Source organism: Sinocyclocheilus grahami, unplaced genomic scaffold (assembly GCF_001515645.1).
Source record: "Sinocyclocheilus grahami isolate Dianchi unplaced genomic scaffold, SAMN03320097.WGS_v1.1 scaffold280.1, whole genome shotgun sequence".
Taxonomy (NCBI): Eukaryota; Metazoa; Chordata; class Actinopteri; order Cypriniformes; family Cyprinidae; genus Sinocyclocheilus; species Sinocyclocheilus grahami.
In genome coordinates this window covers 226,109-236,989 of record NW_015505459.1, presented here as the reverse complement: position 1 = coordinate 236,989, position 10,881 = coordinate 226,109, and the positions used below count along the sequence as shown (strand labels likewise).

Below are 10,881 nucleotides of genomic sequence, written 5' to 3'. Positions count from 1 at the left end.
CACACACACACACACACACACACACACACACACACATGTATCATATTTTATCTCACAGTTTGGGTCTTTAAACATGAAAATATACAGTTGCTTTTATATTTTGCCTTTAAATAGTATATACAGTATATAGAAAAAATATAATAAATATATTTTTATTATAATTTATATTATTTCATTTTGTAAAAGAATATATTTATCTTTTTATTTAAGCATATTTGTTAATAATTTATTATTAATAACTATGCTTAAATAAAAATATAATATTATTAATTTATTAATAGCATATTTTTCTCACACAGTTTAGGTCTTTAAAAATTAATATATATATAGTTTCTTTTATATTTTAGCAAGAGGATCACCATATTTGGAGTCAATGTCATCCAAAAGTTTGAAACCCCTGCTTTAAAGAACCCAGAAACCAAAAACACTGATCTGAAGAAACTACGATGTCACATAGCTCAACTCAAGAACAGTATTCATTCACTCGGACCCTGAAGGTTATGTAAATGATGACAGAAATAACCCTGAAGAGTGCTGCATGTATGATGGTACATAATGTTCTTTTTCATGAAGCTAATATCAAGGTCCTGTTTTCATACTTATGTACAGTATAATGGAACTGCTCTTGGGCAAGCGTTTAATGCTATGTACATACAAATGAAAAAACTGACTACTGACACGTGCATGTTTGACTGTGAAAAGTCCCGGAGCCCGGAGACAGAACACACTGAATATGCAGCAGTGAGTCACTGTGTCGAGACTGAGATGATGGAGCGACTCAGTACAAGGTCTGTTTTACTCTTCTCCTCTCTCCTGCAGTTCAGTCCAGGTCACTGCGCTCGGTGATGGAGGTGTATAGCATCCAGCCTGGCTACTCAGTCAACAGGGATGTGGACGTGTCCTCTTCCCCTCACGGCAAGCTTCGGCTCAGGCCCGAGTACGCCGACATGGACCCTCTACCACAGCTACAGAGACGGCGAGCATCATCACGGAGATCCCATCACAGGCTACGCCGCCACACTGAGGTGGATTACGCATCGTGAGAAAGACAGGAAGTGATGTCACGGATTGGCGAACATTGAAACAGACATTTGACCAAGGTATCGCCACTCATTCCGGCCACAGACAGGAAGTTAGCAGCCAACTGCTATTTGTTTTGCTTGCTAGGTGCAGGTTTATCTGAATAGATTACACTGCAATAACAGACCGGAACTGTAAAATATAAAATGTTTCGAAAATGTATATATTTTATAGATTCTTTAGTTTACTTGCGAATAATGCACCTTAAACAAACTGTATTGTAAGAGTACTGTACAAAAATGTCATGCAAATACAGTAATCTGGCAAATCTAGGGCCTGTTTCGTCCTCAAGCGTTCATTGCATGAACATTTGTTAACTTAAATTGTTTCCAGTATCATACAAAGATTTGATGCAAGTACTCTGGCAAACTATGACAAACAATTTCATCTCAAGTGTTCATTGCAGCAGCATTTGTAAGCATTTGACCATGTCATCGCAGCTCATTCTGGCCAAAAACAGCCACAGACAGGAAGTGACCGTCTGATTGACATGCAAAGCAACCAACCACAGTCTGTTTTGCTTTTAGCATTTAGGTATGGGTTTATCTAAATATATTATACTGCAGCAATATATTGAAACTGGAAAGCATGCAAAAGTTGTACAGAAAACAATAAAAAAGTGTAAAATATGGGTGATAAATGGGTAAAATGTTGCAAACAGCAACAAAATACAAGTCACAGATGCACAAACGCTCACAGAATATCGTACAAAGATTTGACGCAACTAACCTCGCAAACTTTGGCAAATCTAGTTATAATTCAAAAAATGTTGCAAGCTATGCAATAAGTTGTCCAGAAATCTAAATAGATTATACCACAATAACACACTGAAATCGGAAAATAAATAATGCAAATAATGACGCAACAGACTATACAAAAACGAAAAAAAAAAAAAATTATCAAAATGTAAAGTACATATTTCATAGATGCTTAAGTTTACTTGCGAATAATGTGTCTTAAACAAACTATATTGTACAAAGATTTCATGCAAATAACCTGGCAATTCAAGCGGAAAATGACTATTTCAAACGTTCATTGCATTAACATTTGTAAACATGAATTGTTTTCAGTGCTACTACTCCCTGCATAAACTGCATGAAGCTAACAAGAAAGAGTTTTCTGTGCAATATGTATCAGTGAGTGAGCATATGCATCCACAAATTTGCACGAAAGTCAAATGTTGGCCTGTGTTTTAAACGTTGCCGTTGGGGAAGAGATTAATCAATGGGAATTGGCCTAACACAGCACATCACATCAAAAGCAGACGCTCCTGCCAAGCGGTGTGCCAAGATCAGCTTCGCATCGGCCGCTTGATCAACTCGGATTGATGCACAGGGCTCATCTTATTTGAGCACAATCAAGCAGTCGCACAAGCTCAATGTACCGACCTACAACTGGGTGTTAAATCCAGACTTATGTTAATATGTTCGTTAATGTATCGCCCTTAATATTTATCTCAAGGGTTGTTTCTGTTTGTAATTTTGTTCTGCACAGAACTCCCTTGAGCGTTTTGACTCATGGTCAAACACGGCTTTTGAATGCTAAACAACTTTTACTTTTGTTGCTCCATAAACTACACTCACAGTCTGTTTAGTGTTACGTGCAACACGCAGCAGATATGAATCCTAAAATGGCTATGAATGTGGATGTTTGTTCAAGCAGGTATTTGCTCTTTCTCGCTCCACCTCCTTGAGCCTCCAAGCAGCTGTTGCCTGACTATCAGAATATGTGAATAATTGGACCCGTGGAGTACTGCACATCTCAAGACCTCAGTGTTCATCAGTGCATCAGGAGTGGTCAAGGGCACGTGCTGCTTTCCATTCATTAAAAATCACCTTTCGCTCCAAGATGGACCAGAGTTTCAGCATCAAATCTACACAGCAGGCAGCCGCTGGCACACAGTCTGCTGTTTGAAGCTCCAGGAAATACAGCACAATCTTGGACAGAATGAGCTGCTTTGTTTCTTTCTGCACAGCTCTCCTTTAGGCTTTTACATTTTAGTTTTACTTATTGGTGGGGTTTTTTTTACATTACAAACTGCATAATTTAAGCACTGAGAATAGTACTAAAGGTAAATGAGTATGTGGAATTGTATTTTCCAAGATAAAGGTTTCAAAATTTAACAACATTATGGTAAAACCTTGACTGAATTCAACTGAATGTATTTATTTCCTATTTCTTTGTATTTGTATGATGTTTCCAGGTGTAATTAAATGACCTCCGGTGTCACTCGTGTGGGTGTTGCGTGGGAAGTTTCCTTGACATTGATTTGAAAAACTCATGGTCGACACAGGTCGAGTGGATCACTTTCACAATAATTTTTTAATTTCGCAAAAGCTCGATTTATTTTATTTATCCAGACCTGAGCTTTAAGCAAGGAGTTTATAGAGATCTACTTATTATTTTGTTAAAAGATATCCATCTTTAGAGGTTATTCGTTAATCTTTTCATTAGCAGAAGTATCTCATTTCATATCAGACGTGCATATCAAATAACCAGAAGTGCAGTTTTCCTAATTAAAGCTCCTAGTCTAAAATCATGCACAATGCATTTGAATCAGGTATGGTTGCATAACTATTTTACAGAGTATATCATGATTTCTGAATACACCTGAACAGGACAAATACTGTTTTAGACTCTTCTCACACAGTGTTCTCACACAGTGCTTGATCTGTGCATATTTCTCTCCTGATTCGGGCAAGATGACTTTTTAACTGAAGAAAGCAACATTATGGATCCCACCTATGGATCCCACCAGTTTTTAAATATACTTTCATATTGGAATGATTTCACATTCAATCTTCAAATTAATGTACACTGAACAAAAATTAAACGCAACACTTTTGTTTTTGCCCCCATTTTTCATGAGATGAACTCAAAGATCTAAGACTTCTATGTACACAAAAGGCCTATTTCTCTCAAATATTGTTCACAAATCTGTCTAAATCTGTGTTAGTGAGCACTTCTCCTTTGCCGAGATAATCCATCCACCTCACAGGTGTGGCATATCAAGATGCTGATTAGACAGCATGATTATTGCACAGGTGTGCCTTAGGCTGGCCACAATAAAAGGCCACTCTAAAATGTGCAGTTTTATCACACAGCACAATGCCACAGATGTCGCAAGTTTTGAGGGAGCGTGCAATTGGCATGCTGACCTCAGGAATGTCCACCAGAGCTGTTGCCCGTGAATTGAATGTTCATTTCTCTACCATAAGCCGTCTCCAAAGGCGTTTCAGAGAATTTGGCAGTACATCCAATCGGTCTCACAACCGCAGACCATGTGTAACCACACCAGCCCAGGACCTCCACATCCAGCATCTTCACCTCCAAGAGCCTAAGGCACACCTGTGCAATAATCATGCTGTCTAATCCGCATCTTGATATGCCACACCTGTGAGGTGGATGGATTATCTCGGCAAAGGAGAAGTGCTCACTAACACAGATTTAGACAGATTTGTGAACAATATTTGAGAAAAATAGACCTTTTGTGTACATAGAAAAAGTCTCAGATCTTTGAGTTCAGCTCATGAAAAATAGGGGCAAAAACAAAAGTGTTGCATTTATATTTTTGTTCAGTATAGAAACAACATGAACATAAAGTATATTTTTAATATTTGTTGGTAACACTTTACAATAAGGTTCATTAGTTAACTACATTAGTTAAAATGAACTAATAATGAACTGCACGTATACAGCGTTTATTAATCTTTGTTAATGTTAATTTCAACATTTACTAATACATTATTAAAATCTTGTTAACATTAGTTAATGCACTGTGAACTAACATTAACATCTGTATTTTTATTAACTAACGTTGGCGTAGATTAGTAAATACAGTAACAAATGTATTGCTCATGGTTAGTTCATGTTAGTTAATATATTAACTAATGTTTAACTAATGAACCTTATTGTAAAGTGTTACCTATTTGTTTAATGGCATCTTTTTTGAAGGCAAGTATTATTGATACCAATTCTACTGATGTCTCTGTGAAATAGTTTTTTCCGCTAATATTTAACCATTGACTATAGCCATTCAGAGCTATCAATTTTAACATTTATTAGACTTTAAAAAAAATAACAACTTCTAAAACAATCTTCACATAAACCCATTATAATAAATGTCATACTTGACTACCGGTGCCCTTCAGAAAGTAGAAAATATACAGAAATTTAACAAAGTTATTAAACACTAAATTCTAAATTAAATATAGACGAATCCTTAAATCTACAAAAAATATTGGTTTCCTCTTTTTTTCTTTGATGAACAGACATCACAGCAGCTGGTTATTAGGTTATTTGGCTGCTATTACTTTAAGAGCTGCCGCTGCTGAACGTGACACAGATCTGACACGAATGCTCATAGTTTCATTCGCACTTTAATATGAAATGATGGAGGCTACAACGTGCACCGCCGTATTTGTGTGTGCAATTGAGGAGCATGTGCTAATAATGCAGTATAATGGCTGACAAGACATGAACATTCATTTTTACTGACATATGGCCTTACAACCTCTCATCTGACCGCAGTTCACTGTTGTTCTACTGAAGCTCCTCATCACCTGTACCGTTTCCGCGCTCGTTTGACTCGCATCTAGCGCTGAGGCAAAGTGTAATTATTTTTAAAGAAAGTTTGAGTAGAGACAAACTTTAAAGTCTTGGCTAAAAAAGCTATTGAACAAAGTGCAAAGTCTCCTGTTTGATGTGGTCGTAAAGATGTTCTGCGTTTTGAGGCCCTTGCGTTAACTACCTGCGTTAATCCGCTAATTTTGACAGCACTGATTTGTATCTTACAAACACACAGCTTTTCACTTTACAAGACATTGATGGACTGGAGTGGTGTGGATTACTTGTGGATTATTGTGATCAGGACTCTCATTCTGACGGCACCCATTCACTGCAGAGCACCCATTGGTGAACAAGTGATGGAATGCTACATTTCTCCAAATCTGTTCCCATGAAGAAATAAGCTCATCTACATCTGGGAGGTTTTTGGCTCATTTGTGTACCATAAAACGAATATATTTTCAATTATCGTATTTTGGGACTATAAAAATGCCCACTGATTACATAACTTGTGTAAAAAGTATTAATTATCCACTACTAATTTGATACTTGGAGGATTCTTGTTTGATCCCATTAGGATCCTTTAGATTGATTATTTATTAGGATCCTGTTCACATTCTTCAGGATATATTGACTAGTTGTCTATGCTCATCAGGGTTCATCTGAACTAAATGTTCGAGAAGACAATCCCCGACTGAATATCTCAGAATCTGTACAGTGGAAGCCAGTTGTCCTGGAATTAACTCAATTAACATCACTCACCTTGAGGGAGGTCGATTGACCTTCCACCTCTACCATGATCAATCACTGTCTCTCAGAGTCCAGGGCGAGTGGTGTGTTCTAGATTACAAACTCTTCCTCAGAGCTATATTGAGAAGGAGAACGGACAGAACAGCTGAACGCGTGTGGAGAATCACTGCCTGCTCTGATGATGATCTCTCTCTCTAACGCTGTGTAAAGTTTGAATACTGACCCACTTTTACATGCAAATACTGATGGCCAGCAAACTCAAGAGAAGTCAGACACCATCTCACTCACGAGTCTCAAAACTTCTCATGGGAATACAATGTTTTAAACGTAACTTTAAAAGTGATTTAAAGATGGAAATCATGCTTATTAGTTTGCTTTTATCACAATTAAGTGGATTTGAAACTATTTGTTTTTAACCAGAAAATTCACTTTGTTTGAGATATTTGGAATATGCATTCTTAGATTGTTTTATTAAACGTGCACACAGTAATGATTTTCAGGACAAACTGTTTGAGGACAGATTAATTCATTTCTGTATGAGTCTCCCAAGAGTAAAAGAAAAATCAGGAAATTCAATAAATTATTTCATATTTGTTCCAATTACTTTGCTTAAGTCATAAAAGGCTGTTTCAACCACTAACAAGTCAAGCCCACGATTCTAGCATGGGCTTAGGGCCTAATTTTATATGTGGGTGTTCTTACAGAGCCTGGGGCTAGTTGTCACACTTTATATTATAGTGAATATTTTTCAGTGAAATTATTTTTAAAGAAAGTTTGAGTAGAGACAAACTTTAAAGTCTTGGCTAAAAAAGCTATTGAACACTTCCACCATCACTGACCAGGAAAAAAAAGATAGCAGTTATGAAACACAAGCTGAGGCATATTTTTCAGTCTTTCTTTCGTTATTGGTAGAGTTTTGATGTTCTTTTTGACATTCGCACTGATAATGCGATCATCCGCCTCAAGCAAATCAGATTCATCCGTGCAGAATAGCGGAGCCGCAGCACAACTCACATACTGACCGAAACAATGTTCCTCCGCAGGTTACTTGTGCTTCAACCACTAGAGAGCCAAAAGTAACATATAGTACATAGCGTTAAAGAAAAATTATAGTCATAATCATTATGTGATAATTTAATGACAATTAAACACATTCCCCCGGCCTCAGATGAATAAGAAAATCCATTTTGTCCTTCTCCTTGCATGTATGTATGTATATATATATATACATACAGTGGGTATGGAAAGTATTCAGACCCCCTTAAATTTTTCACTCTTTGTTATATTGCAGCCATTTGCTAAAATCATTTAAGTAATTTTTTTTCCCTCATTATTGTACACACAGCACTCCATATTGACAGAAAAACACAGAATTGTTGACATTTTTGCAGATTTATTAAAAAAGAGTCTTTTTGGGAAAGATGCAACAAGTTTTTCACACCTGGATTTGGGGATCCTCTGCCATTCCTCCTTGCAGATCCTCTCCAGTTCTGTCAGGTTGGATGGTAAACGTTGGTGGACAGCCATTTTTAGGTCTCTCCAGAGATGCTCAATTGGGTTTAAGTCAGGGCTCTGGCTGGGCCATTCAAGAACAGTCACAGAGTTGTTGTGAAGCCACTCCTTCGTTATTTTAGCTGTGTGCTTAGGGGCATTGTCTTGTTGGAAGGTAAACCTTCGGCCCAGTCTGAGGTCCTGAGCACTCTGGAGAAGGTTTTCGTCCAGGATATCCCTGTACTTGGCCGCATTCATCTTTCCCTCGATTGCAACCAGTCGTCCTGTCCCTGCAGCTGAAAAACACCCCCGCAGCATGATGCTGCCACCACCATGCTTCACTGTTGGGACTGTATTGGACAGGTGATGAGCAGTGCCTGGTTTTCTCCACACATACCGCTTAGAATTAAGGCCAAAAAGTTCTATATTGGTCTCATCAGACCAGAGAATCTTATTTCTCACCATCTTGGAGTCCTTCAGGTGTTTTTTAGCAAACTCCATGCGGGCTTTCATGTGTCTTGTGTATAAAACTAGTTCATAGACGTGTTTTATGCCAGCTACACTGTACATTTTCTACAGTAGGAATTTCAGTTTTGTGGAATATACATTTATTCATTTGGCAGATGTTTTTATCCAAAACCTATTATAGGCCTACAGCCTTTTCAGGTTAAATAAAAATAAACTACTTTAATGATTTTTTTTTTCAATGGCAAGTGAAAACGTCCCCATGTGACAGCAGCCAGTCTCCCCTATATAAAGCCCGGTGATGCTCCATGAGCTCATTCAGGTGCGGAGAGTCAGAGGAGAGAGGAGCGGCTGCGACTCAGATTCACGCAGCAACCGTACTTAAAACTAGGAATAAAGAGTTTACGCGCATGAGGATCACATGCTGCACCTGTAGGATAACTTTTAGGAACACATTTGCGTAGCACATGGAATCTTATAGAAATCGTATGGGTGCGTAAAGCCGTGCCATGCAGGGGAACAGCAGCGCGTTGGCACCGGGTTTAGCGGCCTGCGGACCGGCACTGGACGAGGGCGATGCGCTGTCGAACCGGACCGCTCTCCACAACCTGTCTCTCCGCTGCTGGCTGCAGCTGCTCTCCAAAGAGTCCGCGCCGGAGCTCTACGGTGACAGCTCGAGCGTGGCCATGCGTGTCGTGATTGCGTTTGTCTACCTGACCGTGTGCGCTCTGGGGCTCGTCGGGAACCTGTTGGCGCTTTACCTGCTCCAGTCACGCCACAGACTCAAGCAGTCGTCCATCAACTGCTTCGTCATGAGTCTAGCCGTGACGGACCTGCAGTTCGTCCTGACTCTTCCGTTCTGGGCCGTGGACACCGCTTTGGACTTCAGATGGCCGTTTGGAAAGGTGATGTGCAAGATCATCAGCTCGGTCACCACTATGAACATGTACGCGAGCGTGTTCTTCTTGACGGCCATGAGCGTTGCGCGCTACTGCTCCCTGTCCTCATCCCTGCGGATGCAAAGTCCTAAAACCGCCTCGGCCGAGGTCAGGTGGGCCAGTTTGGGAATCTGGATCGTGTCTGTGGTGGCCACCATCCCTCACGCGGTTTACTCCACCACGGCGCAGGTGTCCGACGACGAGCTGTGCCTCGTGCGCTTCTCGGATTCCGGTAGCTGGGACCCGCAGCTGCTTCTGGGTCTCTATCAAACCCAGAAGGTCCTCCTGGGCTTCGTGATTCCGCTGGTCATCATCTGTGTTTGTTACCTCCTCCTGCTGCGCTTCGTTCTGCGGCGGCGCGTCAGTGGAATTCCCGGCTCGGACAGCGAGAGAGGGCGACACAAGCGCCGTTCCAAAGTCACCAGATCGGTCACCATCGTGGTTCTGTCGTTCTTTCTGTGCTGGCTGCCCAACCAGGCGCTGACCCTTTGGGGGGTGCTCATCAAATTCGATCTGGTGCCGTTCAGCAACGCGTTTTACAACGCGCAGGCCTACGCGTTCCCCATCACCGTGTGTCTGGCGCACACCAACAGCTGCCTGAACCCGGTGCTGTACTGTCTGATCCGCCAGGAGTACCGCACCGGCCTCAAGAAACTGCTGTTTAGAGCCACTCCGTCCATCCGGAACCTGGCCAAGCTGGTGTACCGGGGCAAGAAGGTGGCGGAGGGTCCGCCTGCGGTGTCCGTGGTGCAGATGGAGATCGGGATGTGACGTTACCAACGAGGGAAAAAAAACACTGAGACTCGTTTGAACTTTTGAATGCATCTTTGTATACCTCTGCAACAACGTGGATTTGCAAATATCAGACATTGCTGACTTGAAATAGAATCGCATTGGCGCATATAATACATGCACATTACTAGACAAAAGTTTGGACGCACTTGTCGTGTTTCTCACGATCTCAAAAACTTCAAGGCATGTTTTTTCTTTGTTTTTTCCCTACAAGTTTAAGGAAATGTTTACGAATATATATGTTTGTTTGTTTGTTTATTGGGTGCATTTAAGCAGAGGGTGAAGCAAAAACATATTTTATTTTAAATTATTTGTAAAATTTTAATTTGAGAATAAAATTTCTACTGATTTATTTCCCAGTACTATTTCATAGTTTTTTCCATACAAGTTGAAGGAAATATTTCTTAATAAGCAAAAGAGTGAAACAAAAATGATTAGTAGATATTGACTAAAAATGTAATGTATTTATTTAAAATTATTTAAATGTATTTTTATTTTAATATTTTGTAGGGTTTTTTTCTCTTTTTTTCCATACAAATTTAAGGAAACATTTCTTAAAAAGTGTAAGGGTGAAACTAAAATGACTAAAAAATAAATGAATTTATTTATTTGAATGTATTTTTATTTAATGGGTGAATTGAATAGAAGTGTTCAGCATACACGCTCGTCCTTCATTACAGAATTCACACATTTCTGTTTGTACTATTTCATGGTTTTGATGACTTCTCTATGGACTCTTTTTCACAGTGCGATGGCACATTTCCAGAATTGTTATCATTGTAAAAAAGTTCATATTTTC

At 39.6% G+C, this 10,881-nt stretch overlaps 1 protein-coding gene and 1 pseudogene across 1 annotated transcript; both read left to right on the top strand.

Annotated features, from left to right (window-relative positions):
* The window catches only part of LOC107600235 (cyclic AMP-responsive element-binding protein 3-like protein 3-A), a 37,451-nt pseudogene extending 36,188 nt beyond the window's left edge, over nucleotides 1-1,263 (top strand).
* Nucleotides 1,264-8,689: 7,426 nt separating this feature from the next.
* On the top strand, nucleotides 8,690-10,285 carry LOC107600262 (relaxin-3 receptor 1-like). Its single transcript, XM_016292106.1, has one exon. The coding sequence runs from the start codon at nucleotides 8,862-8,864 to the stop codon at nucleotides 10,059-10,061; it is 1,200 nt and encodes a 399-aa protein (XP_016147592.1). The 5' UTR covers nucleotides 8,690-8,861; the 3' UTR covers nucleotides 10,062-10,285.
* The last annotated feature ends 596 nt before the right edge of the window (nucleotides 10,286-10,881 follow it).

Coding starts and splice junctions, on each gene's coding strand:
- LOC107600262 (XM_016292106.1), top strand. CDS start 8,862: ATGCAGGGGAACAGCAGCGCGTTGGCACCGGGTTTAGCGGCCTGCGGA.